The sequence below is a fragment of the Hevea brasiliensis genome, chromosome 4, assembly GCF_030052815.1.
Source record: "Hevea brasiliensis isolate MT/VB/25A 57/8 chromosome 4, ASM3005281v1, whole genome shotgun sequence".
Lineage (NCBI taxonomy): Eukaryota > Viridiplantae > Streptophyta > Magnoliopsida > Malpighiales > Euphorbiaceae > Hevea > Hevea brasiliensis.
The window spans coordinates 53,617,145-53,637,470 of NC_079496.1; the positions used below are offsets into that span (position 1 = coordinate 53,617,145).

The 20,326-nt window shown below is 35.7% G+C and overlaps 3 protein-coding genes across 3 annotated transcripts; all 3 read left to right on the forward strand.

Annotated features, from left to right (window-relative positions):
* Positions 1-4,194: 4,194 nt before the first annotated feature.
* On the forward strand, positions 4,195-5,802 carry LOC131179456 (uncharacterized). Its single transcript, XM_058146304.1, has one exon. It carries the CDS (start codon positions 4,195-4,197, stop codon positions 5,800-5,802), a length of 1,608 nt encoding a protein of 535 aa, XP_058002287.1.
* A 132-nt stretch (positions 5,803-5,934) lies between these two features.
* On the forward strand, positions 5,935-7,510 carry LOC131179457 (uncharacterized). The gene is made up of 5 exons (XM_058146305.1): positions 5,935-6,017; positions 6,100-6,417; positions 6,506-6,691; positions 6,843-7,341; positions 7,460-7,510. Exons 1-4 carry the CDS (start codon positions 5,935-5,937, stop codon positions 7,333-7,335), a joined length of 1,080 nt encoding a protein of 359 aa, XP_058002288.1. The 3' UTR covers positions 7,336-7,341; positions 7,460-7,510.
* A 430-nt stretch (positions 7,511-7,940) lies between these two features.
* LOC110658629 (uncharacterized) lies at positions 7,941-9,684 on the forward strand. Its single transcript, XM_058145709.1, has 4 exons — positions 7,941-8,061; positions 8,448-8,735; positions 8,868-8,972; positions 9,087-9,684. Exons 1-4 carry the CDS (start codon positions 7,966-7,968, stop codon positions 9,558-9,560), a joined length of 963 nt encoding a protein of 320 aa, XP_058001692.1. The 5' UTR covers positions 7,941-7,965; the 3' UTR covers positions 9,561-9,684.
* Positions 9,685-20,326: the final 10,642 nt, after the last annotated feature.

The window sequence follows — 20,326 nt, forward strand, 5'->3', positions numbered from 1 at the left end:
ATTGTGGATTCTGATTTGCCGACCACGGTGAGATCATGTCGTGGATGAATTTGCACTCGATTTGCAGTGAGTACTTATTGGAGCTGAAATTGTGGTTTGATTTGGCTTCAATGCATGATCTTTATTAGAATTCGCATATTTTGAGTGTGATTATTTGCGGTGTATGGCACCTCACCGACAATTGAACCATTATCGACTGATTTGCTTCCAAAACCAGGGGTTTAACAGAATCAGCTGTTAATAAAATGTGTTATTCCAAAAACCTTTGCTGCACCCACAACAGAACTGCCATTAGGATCCATAGACATTACTTTACCTTGTTTGTGTCCACATAGAAAGATTTTTGGTTGGAGTGAGGATAGTTTTAAAACTTTCATGTGACTTTACTGAGAGGCATCACCGTTTATTCTGAGAAGGCCCTCAACATCTCTAGTTGAGGAGGATGACATTTTTAGTTTATTTGCAGAATCTCTGAACTATAAAGAATCATCTGATTCATTTCTTTCTCCTATGTTTCAGAGTTTCATTTCTTGTCTGTCTATTACTTCAGATGAATTAGACATCTTAAATTTCCTGGAGGGGGTAAGAAATGAATTGGGCATACCTATAATATATCAGCAGGACTTATGGGTATTAAGAACAGAGAAACAATAAAAAAGTAAGTTGCATTTCTTCCTGAGAATTTAGATCCATTTTGCATTAGGATTTCCATTTTTTCCTCTATTGATGATATTATGAAGTGTGAAGATGTCTGTATTAGTACGTAGTTTACCCTGTATATATTATAACCGATGTATGCAGCGAGAGCAAACCTGTATGCTCATTCTGCGTATCTTTTCCTTTTCCTTTAGGTGGCACTAGCGCCTTTTGAAGTGAAGGCAGTTGCTTCCATCGTGTGGACGGCTGTTTCCTATAGCATGTGATGTACATAGTTAATTCCAATTTTTAGAGCTTTTCTTATTCCCCCTACAGCTCCCAAATTTATTTTTGCTGAATTGGCTTTGCTTGTTTTGATTTTGGACTGGATAATTTGACCTTGGTTTTAGATATAAGAAACTTAACCTATCTTCGAAGCCATACAGAGTTGCTTTCTGGAGGTAAAAAAGTCTCTATGTGAATCAAAATGGACAATAGTTTTTATGAAGCTGAACCTAAATTTTAGCAATTTGGAGTGTTAGCTGAGCGCATTTGAGGGAAAGCAATTGCGTTTCAGGCATTCATGAATAAGAGAATTGAGAGAATGGTAGTTGGTGGTCCTTTTTACCACCTTGCGGGTTAAGACATTTTTAATCACAAGGAAGTGCTGCAGAAGGAGGAAAAAGGAAAAAAAAAAGAATTAACAACATTAACAAAATTTCATTGCTATTACCACTCTTCTTACTACAATAAACAAATTCAAAGAACTTAACACTGATGTAAGGCAAACAGCATGTTACACTAACATATGGAACTCATGGGAGACTCTCAATCAAGGGTTGAAACACTGGTTCGAAAGAAGTAGCCTTCTATTTCAGATGAAAGGCTTAACCAGCAATAGCTAAATAGTCTGCTGATTTTATTGGTTGATTGATAATAGGCAACTGTATTTAATGCACACTGATCCTAGTAGTTATCTTTGGCTGAGATTCTGCCAAGGCAATTGATCCATGTGAGATGTCTAACAATCTTATTTGTTAAAAAGACAAATTGATGCATCACTGTGTTGGGCCACTCAATCAATGGAATTTGTTTCTTTGTAAAATGTGAGATGCCCCATGAACTGCAGCCAGTATTCTCAAGACCTGTAGCTGCTTTTAATCTTATTCTTGCCTTTATATTTTTAATTTATAATGATTGAGGTGAATATAAAAGAATTTAGAGCATGAAACTTTCATGGATTCCGCTTTTCCAAACTTCCCATTTGCTTCACTTTATTTGCAATATATGTTTCTGTCATTCTCAGGGTAAATATATGTTTCTGTCATTCTCAGGGTTTTGTAATACCCACAACTACATACATGCGTTGAAGTACAAGCGGTGTGTCTGTTATATGGTGGTTTATTGTCTGCTGACATTTGTTTTGTTTGCTTTATGATCATCAGCATCTCCCCTTGTGTCTTCCTTATATGACTTTTGGCTTTTTGTATTTTCTATTCAATTCTATTTTCACTGTTTCTTATTTTCCTTAATTAGCTCAAAAAAATGTTTGTAGTTAGTGCATCAATTTCATCTCAATGCATTTTGGATCTCCTTAACGTAGATTCAAAAATCTTTTGTGATTGTAGCTAAAGCTAACACTCAAATCACATGCTTCTCGACCTATGATCCGGACAAAAATTGTGTAATGAAGGAGTCTTGTCTGTGAGACATGGAGCATGGCTTTGGGCCAATGTCTCTAAAAATTGTGTAATTGGGGTCCAATTGGACACAGCCAAATCCCTTACGGGGTCAAGAAAGATCCACGTGGACAATACCCATTTCATTTTGTCTGATCTGTGGGAACACTTAAGAAAAACTTATTAATAATTTATATTTTTATCTAAATTTTAATATGTTAATTTTTTTAGAAATTAAATAAGTCAATTTTTAATAATAATATTTAATTATTTACAATAAAAAATAAATATTAATAATTAATTAAAAATAATAAAATAAAAAATTAATTTGATACAATATTAATTATTTTAATTTAAATCACATTCTAATCACACCTAATTCAAATAAGTCAATTCTCACACAACAAAGCACGCATATTTTTTCCCCTTTTCTCATCAACAATTCAATTTTGTGACAACAAGTCTTGACCAATGAAAATAACTGAAATCTAATGAGTGCAAAGCTACCTATATGCTAATAACATAATATATATATATATATATATATAATACAAACATTATACATACAAAAATTATATTTTAAAATTTTTTTAACATGAACTTCACTCATGAAATTCATGATTAGTTTTTAATATTTATAATATATTTATAATTTTTTAATTTAGATATGTATGAATTTTTTTACTTAAACTCAATTCATTATGAATTCAAGATATAAAATATATTATAGAATTTATCTATTAAATATATAAATCTCATATACTTATATTTTCGACCCATAATAGACTAGGAAAAATTTCCCATATATATAATATATGCTCAATTTTACCTTAAGCTAAGAGTGAGGGGACAACAAATCACAAAATTACACTATATTAGGTCCGGCCTCTCTCAGGGATCTTAGCTTACACGTGAGTCGTCCATGTGATTGTAAATTACACTATATTTATAATTACACTATATTTATTTATTTATTTACTTTGAGGTGTTAAATTTTATACAAGAATTTACTGACAGAATTTCTTTTTTTTTTTTTTGGAACTACAGTCTGTCTCATTCTCTTTTGGTCACTATCTCTCGTTATTTTGTCCGTTGCTTTCAGTATCACACAGGTAAGTAATATTTTAATATGGCGTTTTAATTTGTAGATGCATGCATATCAATTTTTGAGGTGATAATTTTTTCTATTTGTAGAAATTTTGTAACATCTCTCATTGTTCTCTGGGTGCAAATTTTATGTTGTGCACTTTGAGAACTAATGGGAGATCCTGCTGGAATTTTTACAAATATATGACATGTCATTATCTGTCTGTTATTGGTAGAGATGATACAATTCTAATTGGGTTAGGGCCTTACCTTTCAACGCATGATTGGGGATATGATGTAATTCTGATATATGACATATCATTACTAATATTCACTTAATTATTACACAGCTATTAGCAAAATGGGATCAGATCGGAGATGGATGTATGCTAGGTTAAAAGATGGTCTATTGACCTCAGAATTCATAGAAGGTATTGAACAATTCATAACATTTGCTAAGCAACATCCAGAGTGGATGGATGGGGATAAACTGAAGTGTCCATGTAATCATCGAAAGTGTCAGAATCGTAATTATGCCGATGAGAATACAATTCGGTTACATTTGATGAAGCATGGATTTGTGCCATATTATTATAAATGGATTTTACATGGGGAACCCCGCACAAGTGATATTGATAGTCAAAACATAAATGTTATGATAGCGGAGTCTGTTCAAGAGGTTGATAATAGCACAAGCAATACCTATGAGCAAATGGTAATGGATGCAAAGAGTCCCGATTTCTTTCAGATGTAATGGAGGAGCCTCCAAATCCATCACTCAAAATTGTATGACATGTTACAAGTCGCTAATCAAGAGGTGTGGCCAGGTTGTGAAAGCCATTCAGACTCGCTTGTTGCAAGGATGTTGAACATCAAGGCAGAACATCATTTGTCAGAAAGGTGTTTTGATGACATTTGTCAACTTATGAAAGAGGTGTTACCGGATGAAAATTTAATGACTGAAAACTTTTACAGTACGAAGAAGTTGGTTCAAGCATTGGGCCTACCTGTTGAGAAGATTCATTGTTGTACTAATGGATGTATGTTATATTGGGCTGAAGATAGTGAGTTAACGAATTGCAAATTTTGTGACCATCCACGGTTCAAACGACATAGTCGAGGCTCTTCTAATTTTCAAACCAATGTGCCACATAAGAAAATGTACTACTTTCCTCTCACACAAAGATTGCAAAGATTATATGCTTCGAATGCAACAGCAAAAGAAATGAGATGGCATGCTGAGCATGACCATGAAGATGGGGTAATGTGTCATTGTTCAGATGCAACTACATGGAAGCATTTTAATAAAACACATCCTTCATTTGTCTTTGAGGTTAGGAATGTAAGGCTAGGACTGCAGATGGGTTTCAACCATTCGGTCACCGACAACAATATTCATCTTGGCTATCATTGTCACTCCTTACAATTTGCCTCCTTGGTTATGGATGAAGGAAGAGTATATGTTCCTAACGGTAATAGTTCCTGGTCCGAGAAACCCAAAAGACAAATTGGATGTGTACTTACCCCTTATTGCAGAGTTGAAACAGTTGTGGAAGTTGGAGTTGAGACATATGATGCATCAAAGAAGAATAATTTTAATATGAGGGTTGCGTTATTATGGACAATAAGTGATTTCCCTGCATATTCAATGTTATCCGGTTGGAGCACAGCAGGCAAGACTGCTTGTCCATATTGTAGGGACGATTCAGATGCATTCACATTGACAAAGGGTGGTAAACAATCATGGTTTGACAATCACCGTAAATTCTTACCAGCTAACCATCCTTTCAGACGGAATAAAATTGCTTTTAGAAAGAACAAGACAGTTACAAAAAGTGCTCCCCCCATTCTATCTGGTGAGGAAATTTTAGAACAAATAGAACATCTAGGATTAATGTGTGTCACAGATATGGGTGCAGATGAGAATAACAGTTGCAAAGCAAAAAACACGGGTTGGAAGAGACGGAGCATTTTTTGGGATTTGCCATATTGGAGTACTAACATGCTTCGCCACAACCTGGATGTCATGCATATAGAGAAAAATGTATTTGAAAATATTTTTAATACTGTGATGAATGTTGAAGGGAAGACGAAGGACAATGTAAAATCAAGGGAAGATTTGAAAGAGTTTTGTCACAGACCTGAGTTAGAGAGGGATATGGCAACAGGAAAGTATCCTAAAGCATGTTACACATTAGACAAACAATCAAAAGCAGTGTTGTGTGAATGGCTTAAAAATCTTAGATTCCCAGATGGTTATGTGTCAAACATGGGTAGGTGTATAGACATGCGAAAACTAAAGTTGTTTGGGATGAAAAGCCATGATTGTCATGTCTTTATGCAAAGATTACTCCCAATAGCATTTAGGGAATTGCTTCCAAAAATGTGTGGCAAGCATTGACCGAATTGAGCAATTTCTTTAGAGAGTTAACTTCAACAACACTTAGAGAAGAAGCCATGTTACACTCAATGAAGAGATTCCTATTATATTATGTAAACTAGAGCGTATATTCCTCCAAGTTTCTTTGACTCCATGGAACACCTCCCAGTGCATTTGGCTTATGAAGCATGGATTGCTGGTCCTGTGCAATATCGGTGGATGTATCCATTTGAGAGGTAACTAGTTTAATGTATTGTTGTATACTATCATTACATTGAAAAATGAAAATTTGTTGTGACTAAATAGTAAATGGTACAGGTACCTTAGGAAGTTAAAAAATAATGTGAAAAATAAAGCCAAAGTGGAAGGTTCCATATGCAATGCATATTTAGTTGAAGAAGCATCGTCATTCTGCGCTCATTATTTTGAACCCCATGTCAACACAAGGCATCGTAAGGTTCCACGCAATGATGATACAGTCGAACATATGGATGAACATCTAGGGAATCTATCAATTTTCACTCATTCCGGTAGGCCACTGGGAAAAGGAAAGGTTAGATATCTCACAGAACAAGAATTTCAAGCAGCACAAATGTACATCTTGTTGAATTGTATAGAAGTAAAACCGTACATTGAGTAAGTTTTTCTAATATTCAATTATTATAATTGTTGCAATGCCATTATTGATTCCAAACATGTAATTAACTATTTTCATTGTGTGCAGCATTTTTGTTAATGAGTTACACATGGCCAATCCAAATATCAATGATAAACAAGTTGATGAGAAACTAGAGCGTGAATTTGATAAGTGGTTCAATAAATATGTTCACAATCCCTCCAACAATATATCAAGCCAGTTTTTAAAGGATCTATCAAAGGGTCCATTAAGAAGTGTTATGTGCTACAATAGGTCTGTAGTTAATGGTTATAAATTTCACACTAAAGGTTATGGTTCGCATAGGGCAACGCGATGAGCGATGGGGTATGTATCAAGGGGACTAATTACGCATACTAATGAAAGTGACTACTATGGACAATTAATTGAAGTGCTACGATTGGAGTACTGGATTACCAATCAAAAGAATCGTATTGTTTAAATGTGATTGGTTTGATCCAACACCAAATGTGGGAACAAAGATTCATCCAAAATATAAACTTGTGGATATTAATCATAAAAGATCCTTCAATAGGTATGAACCATTTGTTCTTGCTATCCAAGCTGCTCAGGTGAATTATTCCATATATCCAAGCTTAAAACGTGACAAGGATGATTGGTGGGCTGTGTTCAAAATCAAAGCGAGATCTGTTATTGATCTTCCTGAGCAAGTGAATGTCACAACCCCCCCTGCACGGGAAGAACCATTTCAAGAAGATGAAATGGAAGTCCCTTTGATTCAAATTGACGATGATGATGATCAACAACAATACTTGAATGATCAAAACGGTGTACTAGTTGAAATTAATGAAGAGGATGTTGAAGATGAAGAAGAGCTTGAATTGGACTCAGAAAGTGATGAGGAATGCGATGATGTATATGATAGTGATACTAATTAGAATTAGGTATTTCTCTTAATGAATTTATATTTCTAAACTTGAAGTATAAACTCTAACTAATTTCATCTGTATTATGTATCATAAGTTGAATGAAGCTAACTAATTAATACAATTATTTATGCAGGATGCGAGGCAACGGTCGCAGGGGAGGTTTGTTGGGTCATTCACAGTCAAGCGATTACATGCGTGATGAGCCCAATGATCAACTAGACCAATCTACATGTGGTCACCTCAGGTTCCTTCACGATCCACTGGGAGGTCGGCACCAGATCCAGAGGGGTCTACTGCTTCAACACAGCATCGAGCTATACCTCCACCTCCACCGCCACCACCTATTACCCCATCTTCTGAGCCTGCAATTGGATCAACCTCTGGTCATGAAGGTCATTCAGTTGGGGCAGCACCAATATCATCGATGGATGGCCTATCACTCACTACATTTGGAAGAAAGAAAAGAATAAAGCTCATTAATGGCACGTAAGTATTTAAAATTAATTAACTTTATCTATGATTTGGTATTACATATCATTGGGAATTGAAGTACTGTGTTTCTACATTTACATAAAATCAATGTATTTCTTGTCTTTCTTTTGTACAAAGTTACATCCATCTGAGGAATGTGCTAAGAAGATGAAGAATATCTTCAAGGAGAGGATGGACCCAGAGGGGCACTGTTGGAAAACTATCACGCCTGAAACAAAAGAGTTTTACTGGGATGAATTTCAAGTAATAAAATAAATATTTAAATATTAGCTATCAGATAACTAATTTGCATAGTTTATGAAACCTCAAAAAAGAATGTTATGAACAAATATCATTTAAGTGATGAGAATTTGTGAATTAATGTAAAAGAACACAATTGAAGTATATTAATGCTTAAATGATCTATATGTACAGCTTGTGTGATATTGAAAATATATATTGTTGTGAGTTATTGTAGTTGGGGTGGATGTTATTTATTGTTGAGAATATATGAAGTGTTTTTAACAGGTGCAATTAATACCTAATAACTAGGTTGGATTGTCCAAAATTAAGGGGAAATGCTGTCAATTTTTTTCTAAAATATTTTCATACTAATACAACTGTCTTAATTTTTATTTATTTTATACCAGAAATACTTTGATTGGCAAGAGGTGACTCCACTAGTAAAGGAAGCTTGGAGGCGTAAGGCTGCAGAGCGCTATAAGGCCCTAATGTGGAATGTCAGGAAAGGAAAATCCAAGGTCATCGTGCCTAATAGTACAATGCAAAAATGGAAGGAGGCATGGAGTAGCCCAGAGTTTAAAGCCAAGAGCCATCAATTCACTGCTAACCATTGTAGTGAGATAGGGGGAGTTGGGGCAGGCATCTCTAGACACACAGGGGGTTCAGTTTCACATGCTACTCACGCAGATAGAATGGTAATGATTTCATATTTACTATAGGATGGTAATGATTTCATATTTACTAGTTTTGTTATTGTCTGTCTACATATTAGTAGCAAATAATCGAACATTATTATAAACATCACTAAAATCATTATATCTTTTCAGGAAGCCCAGCTTGGCCGAAGACCTTTTCCTTATGAACTTTTCCATAAGACCCACACTAGGAAAGGCACCTCCGATATGGTTGATTCACGAGCGCAATCAATTAAGGTAAGTGAACAAGTATTTTATGTCTTTCAATTATATGAAAAAAATAAATAAGTGAGTTTGTTTATTCAATTGCCAAGAAAAATAAATTTAAAATATGTGTATTGACTTATGCAGGATGCATTTTTGGCGCTTAAGGAGCAGTCGTCTCAACCACAAGAGGGGTGCAGTGACCCTCCTATTGTAGATGAGGTCGCACTATATTATCAAGTTGTGGGGGGGGAGAAGAAGAACAGGGTTTATGGCATTGGATCTCAAGCATCAATTTTTTACCCTAGCTCATCACATGGATCATCTTCTACTGCATCCTATTGTGCTCAGTCAGAGGCAATGGAGGAAGAGATTCAACAATTGCATCAGACTATTGCAACGCTCAAGGATAGTTTGGTTGCAATGGAGGAGAGAGATCGACAACGCGAGTTGATGCTAGAGGAGAGATATAGACAACGTGAGCAGACACTGGAGGAGCGCATGCAACAAATGATGCAAAACATGATGGCACAAATGATGCAGGGTACGCAGTTTACAGCCCCAACTCCACATGCGACTCATCAAGATGATGGTAGAGAGGCTGATAGTGTTGATGAGTGATTATCTTGTTGATGACAAGTAGCTTGTTTTTTTGTTATTATGATATTTTATTTTTCCATACAGTATATTATTGTCATAACCCTTCACTGTCATATTTATATATAATATTGACTGATATTTGATATTTGATAGCCTGATATTATAAATATTATGATATTGAGCATTTAAAATTAATATTATATTATATGCTTCAATACAGGAAATAATATATTAAATAAAAAAATAAAAATTTTCTACTATTAATTTGAAACGGATTAAAAACGAATTTTTCCGTTTCTAATCCAATAACACAAGGATCGGTTTCAGAATTTAGAAACCGATTTGAAACGGAATTTATGTTTCAAAAAAATTGAAACCGAAATATCAGTTTTTAAATTAAAACGGAATTTGAAACCGAATATATGTGGTTTCTAAATTTGAAACGGAATAGTGGTTTGAAAATAGATTCAGAATTTGAAACGGACGCCATTTTCCGTTTCAAATTTATTTAGAAACTTGCGGATTTAAAACTGAATATTTCGGTTTCAAATCGGTTTCTAAATGTATTTAGAAACCGATTTTCACTGATTTGAAACCGAATATTCGGTTTCAAATCTCCTTTTTTCTTGTAGTGGATGAGCTATACTGATATGCCAATCTTCTTTTGGGGATTTGCATTAGAATTAGCTTTGTATATTCTGAATAGGATTCCATCAAAATTAGTTTCTTCCACACCTTATGAGATATGGCATGGAAGAAAACCAAGTCTTAAGCATGTTAAGATTTGGGGTTGTCCAGCTTATATCAAAAAGATGAACACTGATAAATTGGAGACCAGATAAAAAAAGGGTCGATTTGTTGGACATCCAAAAGATAGTTTTGGATATTATTTTTGTTTGCCTACTTCACAAAAGGTTGTGATAAGTAGAGATGCCACATTTCTTGAACAACAGTTTGTTCAAGAAGGAGGCAAAGGAAGGCAAATAGAGTTAGAATTGGAGAATTCTGACCAACCAACAGATAAGATGGATATAGATCCATCTAGTCAACCAATACCCGTTGATGAAACATCTACAGCTGTTCCTCGTAAGACAACCAGGGTATCTCACCCACCAGTGAGATATGGTTTTCTTCATGAAGAAGAACAAGAGTTGTCTACTCATAAAGAAGTAGATCATGGAGATGATCCACTTACCTATGAAGAAGCTATATCAGATATAGACTCTTCAAAATGGATTGATGCTATGAAATCCGAGATTGATTCCATGTATAAGAATCAAGTTTGGGATCTTGTTGACCCACCTGAAGGTATTGTACCTATAGGGAACAAATGGGTTTTCAAGAAGAAAATTGGTTCTGATGGAAAGGTAGAGACCTATAAGGCAAGGCTAGTAGCGAAAGGGTTTCGCCAAAGGCAAGGAATCGACTATGAGGAGACTTTCTCGCCTATTGCCATGCTTAAATCAATTAGGATTTTATTAGCAATAGCTGCGTACTATGATGATGAGATTTGGTAGATGGATGTCAAAACAGCTTTTCTCAATGGATACATTGAAGAAAACATTTTCATGGAACAACCTAAGGGATTTGAATCCCAAGATGGTTCCAAGGTATGCAAGCTAAAGCGATCCATCTATGGGTTGAAACAAGCTTCGAGGAGTTGGAACATTCGTTTTGATGAAGCCATTAAATCCTTTGGTTTTATAAAAAATGAGGATGAGCCATATGTATATAAGAAGGTTAGTGACAGTGCTATCACTTTCCTTGTCTTATATGTGGATGACATACTGTTGATGGGTAATGACACAGGTATGTTGATGACTATAAAGGTATGGTTGTCAAATACATTCTCCATGAAAGACTTAGGGGAGGCACCCTATATTCTTGGGATTCGCATCTATAGAGATAGAGCGAAAAGAATAATTAGTTTATCCCAAAGTCTATACTTGGAAAAGGTGTTAAAGAGGTTTAACATGCTTGATTCCAAGAGAGGATTGTTACCAGTGAGACATGGTATCCATCTTTCTAAAGAGATGTCTCCAAAGACACCTGAAGAAAGAGATAAGATGGCCAGGATTCCATATGCTTCGGCTATTGGAAGTTTAATGTATGCAATGTTGTGTACTAGGCCGGATATCGCATATGCTGTTAGTTTGACTAGCAGGTATCAATCCAATACAGGTTTGGAACACTGGATAGCTGTCAAGAATATTCTTAAGTACTTGAGAAGAACTAAGGATTTATTCTTGATTTATGGAGGTGGAGACTTGCAATTGGATGGTTATACTGATTCTGATTTCCAATCAGATATTGAGTATAGAAAGTCTACCTCTAGATATGTGTTCATTTGTAATGGAGGTGCAGTCAGTTGGAAGAGTTCCAAACAGAGCACGACTGCAGATTCCACTACAGAGGCTGAGTATATTCTCGCATCGATGTCGCAAAGGAAGCTGTTTGGATAAAGAAGTTCGTGACAGAACTTACAGTAGTTCCTTCCATTGAGTCAGCAGTTCCACCACACTGTGACAACAATGGAGCAGTCATACAGGCTAAGGAACTAAGGTCTCACCCAAAATCCAAATACATAGAAAGGCACTACCACATTATCAGACATATAGTTGGGCAAAAGCGATATAGCCATGCAGAAAAATAACATCAGCTGAAAAAATTCAGCTGATCCATGCACTAAGCCTTTGTCACAAGCTCAGTTAGACTGACATCTTGAGAAGATGGGTCTAAGGTATTGTAATGAATGGCTCTAGTGCTAGTGGGAGATTGTTAGTAGTATGCCCTAGAGCATATCATTTAGTATGTATCTTGTATATATTTTTATTAATAAAAGGCATTTCCACTTTTCCGTTTACATAATATATTTATGTGTAATAGAAAAGGTCCATTGATATTTTGTTAGAAATATTATTCTTAAGTTGTTAAGAATATGAGTGACAATATTTCTAGCACAAAGTATCATAAATAGGTTCACAATCGAGGATACTTCATAATAAGGACATGACTTATCCAGAAAGATTGTATTCATGTTTGTTCCCAAGTTATTTATATGAGATATAAATAAGATGGAATGGTGAGTCTCATGCCATATGACAAACATGATAGGCACTTATAAATGATAAGTAGGCCGAACCAGTGACACTTATGACAAGCACATGGAGTTTACTCTTGTCAATGTTTTGTCATAAATCATATCAGTGCATATAATCTTTAGACCTAAGATAGCACAGTTATCTTGTATATAGGTAGTTTGAGTTTGATACTGCTTTCATACTTGTACTGTGTATGGGTATATGGGCATGTGTTGGCTCCCACTAGTTATATATGGAGGTAGGTGTTGATCAAGATGGAATCTGTTCCTCTAAGTAAATAGAGATAAAATCCTATGTTCATTTAATTGTTCTTGATGTTTCAAGTTCCTGGCCAGGACAGATAGATTTATTCAGAAAAGAGTTTCTGATGAGAAAATCTTTTTAATCAAGAACTGGAAGTAAAAGAGAATATAATATTCATATCAAATGGAGTTTGACATACTCCAGCTTGAGTTGGGATTTTATAACAGAGAGATTCTAGTGCATGGTAACATATGATTATAGGTTCATTTAAGGTAAACCTTATTACTAATTGGGTGGCCATGGCATGCTATGCTAGGTGTTAACCATGGTCTATGAGGTTCATAAAATGATTTAGAGAAATCATTTATGGTAAGAAAGAGTTCTGATGATATTAAGAGTTGATATCATGTCTCATTGCCAATTAGTGATGAGCCTAGTAAGTCACACACATACACAAGTTATCACCTATTTAAATATGATTTAATTAATTAATTAAAGAGTTTAATTGATTAATTAAATTGGTTTGGTTTGCAATTAAATTGCAAAGTCCCTAGCATGACTTGAAACCAAATCAAGATTATTGGATGTGTAGTATAAATTAAATTTATATTTAAAGTGTTTGAATATGAATTTAATTAATGAGAAATTAATTAATAGAGATTAATTAATTAATTTATATTTGATATAAATTAATTAGAAGAAGAAAATAATTATTTTGGGTTAAGAACTCAAAATTAAGACACAGGGGCATTTTGGTCATTTCACAGTGTGACACGTGGCATCATGAGATGGTGACACATGGGATTACACATAAGCTTGCCAAATGTTTTTTAATCATGTAAGATGATTAAAATCAAGATTAAATATAGGTTTGACACTTGGCACAATGTGATTGGGTCACTTAAACCTAGAGCTAATCAAAGGGTGACATGTGGCAAGGGTTTAATGTGTTAACCTAGCTATTTAAGTGTTGTTATGAGAAAATAAAACACAACCAGCAGCCACACTCCTTTGTCACGCCACTTTGAGGGTTTTCATCTCTTCTTCTTCATCTCTTATCAATTCAAAGAGATTAGCCATCAATCTCTTGAATTAAGAACACTAGAAATTGTTTCTAGTGTCCTGTTTACATCTTTAATCTCTTAAAAGGCATAACTTGATTTTCTAATTAATAGAAAAAGCTTTAGAAGCTATTCAAGGGCTGCCATAGGTGTTCTTGGTGTGGACAAGCTAGAGGGACAACATCTGGTGTCCTGAAGACGAATCTCAAAGGCGCAGACACGCTGTAGTGCATCAAGAGGTTAGTGTAATCGTTCTTGATTTAATCTAGGGTTCTAAAATTAATCTGATTAATTTTAAAATCTTAAATGGCAAATACAGATCCAAAAACATATTAAAAGAGTTTTAATATGTTGTTTATCATTGAAATCAAATAGATAAAAATAAATCTTGCATGATGCATGTGACCCTAGGTGAAAATTTTTGAATTCAATGGTATAAACTTGTGTTTTTCACGCTTCCGTTCCTTCAAAGGATTCAGGGGTATAAATTCTTGGCAGACCTGATTGAGTTACCTTTCCATGAGTTTGACGTGATTTTGGGAATGGACTGGTTGTCACGTCATCAAGCAATGGTTGATTGTAAGTTGAAGAGGATCTCATTAAAAACTCCTGAGAGTAATGAGATTACAGTTGTGGGAGAAATGATAGATTTTTTGTCCAATGTCATCTCAGCCACAGTTGCAAGAAAACTGATGAGAAAAAGCTGTGAAGCCTACCTAGCACATGTGGTGAATACTAGACAGGCTAAGCCAGATCTATGTGACATACCCACAGTAAGAGACTTCCCAGATGTGTTCCCTGAAGAATTGCCTGGTTTGCCACCAGAAAGAAAAGTTGAATTTGCTATTGAGATATTACCGGGTACAGCACCAATCTCTATTGCTCCTTATAGGATGACACCTACTGAGTTAAAGGAGCTGAAAATCCAGTTGCAGGAGTTATTGGATAAGGGGATTATACACCCCAGTGTGTCACCATGGGGAGCTCCAGTGCTGTTTATAAAGAAGAAAGATGGGACTTTGAAGTTATGCATCGATTATCGGTAGTTGAATAAAGTGACTATGAAGGACAAATATCCATTGCCTAGAATTGATGATCTGTTTGATCAGTTAAAGGGAGCAGGAGTATTTTCTAAAATTGATCTCAGATTAGGGTATCATTAGTTGAGGGTGAAGGATGCAGATGTGCCAAAGACTGCATTCAGGACCCGGTATGGGCATTATGAGTTCCTAGTGATGCCCTTTGGCCTAACAAATGCACCAGCAGCATTCATGGACCTTATGAACTGTATCTTCCATCCATACCTAGATCGGTTCATAGTGGTTTTTATTGATGATATTTTGGTGTATTCCAAGACCAGGGAAGAACATGATGAGCATTTGAGGATTGTTTTGCAAACCCTGAGAGAAAAGAAGTTGTATACTAAGTTGTCTAAGTGTGACTTCTGATTGAATAAAATTGTATTCCTTGGACACATAGTGTCAGCTGATGAGATTAGAGTGGATCCCAAGAAAATAGAAGCAGTGATGGAATGGAAGCCTCCTAGAAATACAACTGAGGTCAGAAGTTTCTTGGGGCTAGCTGGGTATTACAAAAGATTTGTAAAGGGATTTTCCTTAATAGCTGCTCCAATGACCAAGTTATTACATAAGAATGTCAGATTTGACTGGAATGACAAGTGTCAGACCAGTTTTGAGAAGTTGAAGGCTATATTGATAGAGGCACTAGTGTTAACACAGCTAGTGTCAGGAAAGGACTTTGTGGTCTATAGTGATGCCTCTCATAATGGGTTAGGGTGTGTATTGATGCAAGAGGGGAAGGTGGTCACTTATGCTTCTAGGTAGTTAAGGCCACATGAACATAATTACCCTACCCATGATCTAGAGCTTGCAGCAATTATCTTTGCACTGAAGATATAGAGTCATTACTTGTATGGTGAAAAGTGCTATATTTACATAGACTACAAAAGTCTGAAAAACTTGCCAACCCAGAAAGAGCTCAACCTCAAACAGAGGCGATGGATTGAGTTTCTGAAGGACTATGATTGTGTGATTGACTATCATCCTGGGAGGGCAAATGTAGTTGCTGATGCTTTGAGCAGAAAATCCATCACAGCTTTGAGATCATTGAATGCTCGTCTATCTTTGGCTCGAGATGGAGCTATTTTGGCTGAGTTACAAGTGAGGCCAAACCTACTACAGCAGATTTTAAATAGGCAAAAGGTAGATGAGAAGCTAAAGGCTATTATGAGCAAAATCCTAGAAGGGAAAGAAACTAACTATAAAGTGAAAACAGATGGGTGTCTATACTACAAAGGAAGATTATGCGTACCAGATAATGGGAAATTGAAGGCCAGTATTCTAAAAGAGGCACACACCAGTGTTTATGCTATGCACCCAGGAAGTACAAAAATGTATCATGATCTGAAGCTTCAGTATTGGTGGCCTGGTATGAAGAAGGACATAGCTGACTATGTGACTAAATGCTTGACATGTCAGCAAGTCAAGGCAGAACATCAAGTTCCATCGGGTTTGCTACAACCTATACGCATACGTGAATGGAAATGGGATCAGGTCACCATGGATTTTGTAAGTGGTCTACCTCTCACCTAGAAGAAGCATGATGTAGTATGGGTGATAGTAGATAGATTGACGAAGTCAGTACACTTTCTGTTAGTTAGAACTGACTACTCACTAGAGAAGTTAGCAGAATTGTATATCAGTGAGATAGTTAGACTGCATGGAATTTCACTTTTCATCATATCTGATCGAGACCCAAGGTTTACATCGAGATTCTGGAAGAAGTTGCATAAATTCTTGGGTACACAACTCCACTTCAGCACAGTTTTCCATCCTTAGACGGATAGGCAATCAGAAAGAGTAATCCAGGTAAACAATTGAAACCAATTGAACTAATACAAATATTAAACTGAAATGATAATATTAACATGAAATATATGTCAGGTCCTTGAGGATATGCTGAGGAGTTGTGTCATTGAGTTTGAGGGAAGTTGGGATAGATACCTCCCACTGATAGAATTTGCATACAATAATAGCTACCAAGCTAGCATTCAAATGGCCTCATATGAAGCACTGTATGGGAGGAAATGTAGAACTCTAGTGTGCTGGACTGAATTGGGCGAATACAAACTAGTAGGGTCAGACTTGGTGAAACAGACTGAGGAGAAGGTAAAACTAATCAAAGCCAATCTGAAGGTTGCCTCAGATAGACAAAAATCTTATATCGACCTGAAGAGAAAAGAAATAGAATATGCGGTTGGCGGCAAAGTGTTCCTCAAGGTGTCACCGTGGAAGAAAGTACTAAGGTTTGGAAGAAAAGGTAAGTTAAGCCCTAGGTTCATTGGCCCATATAAAGTCATTGAATGTATGGGTCCAGTGGCCTACAGGCTAGCTTTACCACCAGAGCTGGACAAGATCCACAAAGTGTTCCACGTATCTATGCTAAGAAGATACCGCTCAGATCCTTCACATGTCATCACCATGGAAGAAATTGAAGTACAACTGGATTTGACATATGAAGAAGAACTCATGCGGATCTTGGCTCGGGAAGTGAAAGAGTTGAGGAATAGGCAGATTCCACTGGTGAAAGTTTTTTGGAGGCACCACAACACTGAGGAGGCAACTTGGGAAAGTGAAGAGATGATGAGGCAACAGTTCCCTCAATTGTTTGCATCAGGTAAATTTTGAGGACGAAATTTTTAATTAGAGGGGAAGAGTTGTAACACCATAATTGTAGCAACTCCGTACATTCTACTGTTTCGGTGACTAATGTCGGTCTGGACAGCTAGAATGTAACACCCCTAAGTTCGGTAGTGCGTTCTGCTGCTCCGGTGACCAGTGTTATCCGGACAACTAGGATGCCTAGAATTACACTTTGATATGAGAGAGAAGACATAAAATAATGAAATACAAGAAAAGAAAATACAAGAAAAACAAAGGAAAAATAATAGCAAAGAAATGTGATCAAGTTAAGCGAGCCGGGAACCCTAACGATGGGTGACCGCACTGGGAAGTCACGGCGTGTATCTTTGACTAGCTCCTCGGATCATGGGAACCCTGGAAAACATTTTTAGGACTTAAATAGACCCTTATTGAAGAATAAATATCATTAGAAAGATCAAAGAAAAATTAAATAATTAGTACAAAGAAAAGTGAGAAACCGAAAAATAGACAAAACTCGGTGTTACTGAAAAATGCAATCCGAACAGGAGCATTATGGTCATTTGACACCCCGAATTGTCTTTTGACCTAAATGTCCATTAAAAATAAATGATATTACACTTAGAAAATAAAATGAAAAATTAATTTGGTGGTACCTAAAGTAAATAGTGAGAATTAAGGGTTTAATGTGGAATAAGTGAAAATTAAGCTTATTATATGATTTAAATTTTGTGAGTGGACCACTAGGGATTTAATTAAACACTAAATGGCAGCTGTAATTCCATTATCCAAGCTGAAACTCCATCTTCTCCAAGTGCTCTCAACCTAGCCGAATTGAAGAAGGATAAACCTCCATTGCCGTTTTCTTTAAGCTTCACCTAACCTCTCCATTTCACCTCCAATCACTTAGAATTCTTCATTAAAGATTGTCTACACATCATAAGGAAGAGCTTGATACCAAAATCAAGAAGTTTAATCAAGGTTTGGCAAGTCCCAACCATAGGTAAGTTTACATTTTTGAATATTGCTTTGTTAAACTTTGTGTACATGTTATGGGTGTTGGATTTGTGAAGAAAATTTTCAAGTTTGAGAAGTTATTGATATGTTCATTTTGGGACAGCCATGGAGTTATATATTTAAGGAAATATTTATACATATATTTGATGAGAAATGATGTTGATTAGGGTGATTTAATATCCTAGTAAATTATTCCACATGTATATGGTGATTGTGCACTTGGAATGGAAATTGATGAATTGTAGGACACTTTGGCATGGTGAAGATTTTCGGCAGCCTTGGGACTTTTGGATAAATGTATGTGTTTATGAAGGTATTGGCAGAATATTGACATTGAGGATTGATGGATATGTATATAGAGTGATTGTGTAAAGTGTATGTAAGAATTAGTAATGTTTAGGTTTATATGTGATTGTACTTAGACTTTGTAAATTTGAGTTTTAATTGGTGTATTGAGGATAATTGTAATATGCCCAAAGTGACTTTAAAGTGAAGTGGTATATGGTTTTGGTAATGTACCAAAACAGAATTGGTAAGGGAAGTGGACATATAGTAAGATAAATGTGTCATTGATGTATGTTTAAGCAAGGTAATTAAGGGCAGTATGCATTTTAGCCTATAACTTTAAATGTGTAACCTCAATTGGTATGAGACCAATTGGAGGTGAAACTAGGCACAAAATGTGTCAACTTTCATTGAGAAAGCATACCAAAATTCTGCTTGCAAGGTGACATGAAAAATAACCAATTCCGATTAAGTGCAAGTGAGGCCTGAAAACTGACCATTTGGGCAGCAGTTAGTGTTTAGGCCATAACTCACTCAAAACAGGTCCAATTGACCTGAAATTTTAACCATGAATAGTTAAGACCCATACCTACAAGTCTTATGAAGACACCAAAACCCAGAAATGACCATAAGCAAGTCAAACAGCTTGCACAAGTTCGGGTCCAAAAACTGGCCGAACCAAAGTTGACCAAATTGACCTAATTTGATGCCATTTGACCAGCAATAGTATAATGACCATAACTTGGTCTACTTAACTCAGAATGACCTAAAATTTTGCCCCGCTTTCCATAAGACATAGATCTACAAGTTTGTAGTTTTAACCAAAACTCGAAAACCGAGGGAACTAGGTCGTCCGGCTAGGTCAAACTAGTATTCCGGAATCCAGCAAGTTGCATTAAAATGCACTAAACAAGGAAATGAGTTTGGTAAAACGTACCAACCCTAAAACCCAATCGAATGTGACATATTAATGATACTAAAACCTAATTTACCTAAAACGCATCGAGGGTCGGTATATTAAGTGATTGAGCAAATAATAGCCTTCAATGAATTAATTATCGAACATTATCATTAGAGACAATTTAATTTAGTACTGAAACATTTCAAATTGTGTTTCTCAGTTACCAAAGACTCAGGAAAAGGGAAGGAAACACTGAGTCCAGACCAGGAGACAATTATCAGAGGTTTGTGCACAACTAGTTTTCAACTGATTTTGCTCTGAATAATATTTCATATGATTAATTGTATGTTATTGTTTTAAATTGTGTTTGTGCACAACAGTTATTTCTTTTGAATTTTTCAATTGAAATAAATTATGACTATTTGAATATTATTATTTTCAATTATGGAAATGTGTTTGAATGGATACTTATTTCTTGAAAAGCATTGTAAATAGTTTG

Coding starts and splice junctions, on each gene's coding strand:
- LOC131179456 (XM_058146304.1), top strand. CDS start 4,195: ATGTTACAAGTCGCTAATCAAGAGGTGTGGCCAGGTTGTGAAAGCCAT.
- LOC131179457 (XM_058146305.1), top strand. CDS start 5,935: ATGGAACACCTCCCAGTGCATTTGGCTTATGAAGCATGGATTGCTGGT. Junction 6,018..6,099: donor TGGATGTATCCATTTGAGAG/GTAACTAGTTTA, acceptor TAAATGGTACAG/GTACCTTAGGAAGTTAAAAA. Junction 6,692..6,842: donor AGTGTTATGTGCTACAATAG/GTCTGTAGTTAA, acceptor CTACGATTGGAG/TACTGGATTACCAATCAAAA.
- LOC110658629 (XM_058145709.1), top strand. CDS start 7,966: ATGAAGAATATCTTCAAGGAGAGGATGGACCCAGAGGGGCACTGTTGG. Junction 8,062..8,447: donor TTTACTGGGATGAATTTCAA/GTAATAAAATAA, acceptor ATTTTATACCAG/AAATACTTTGATTGGCAAGA. Junction 8,973..9,086: donor CACGAGCGCAATCAATTAAG/GTAAGTGAACAA, acceptor TGACTTATGCAG/GATGCATTTTTGGCGCTTAA.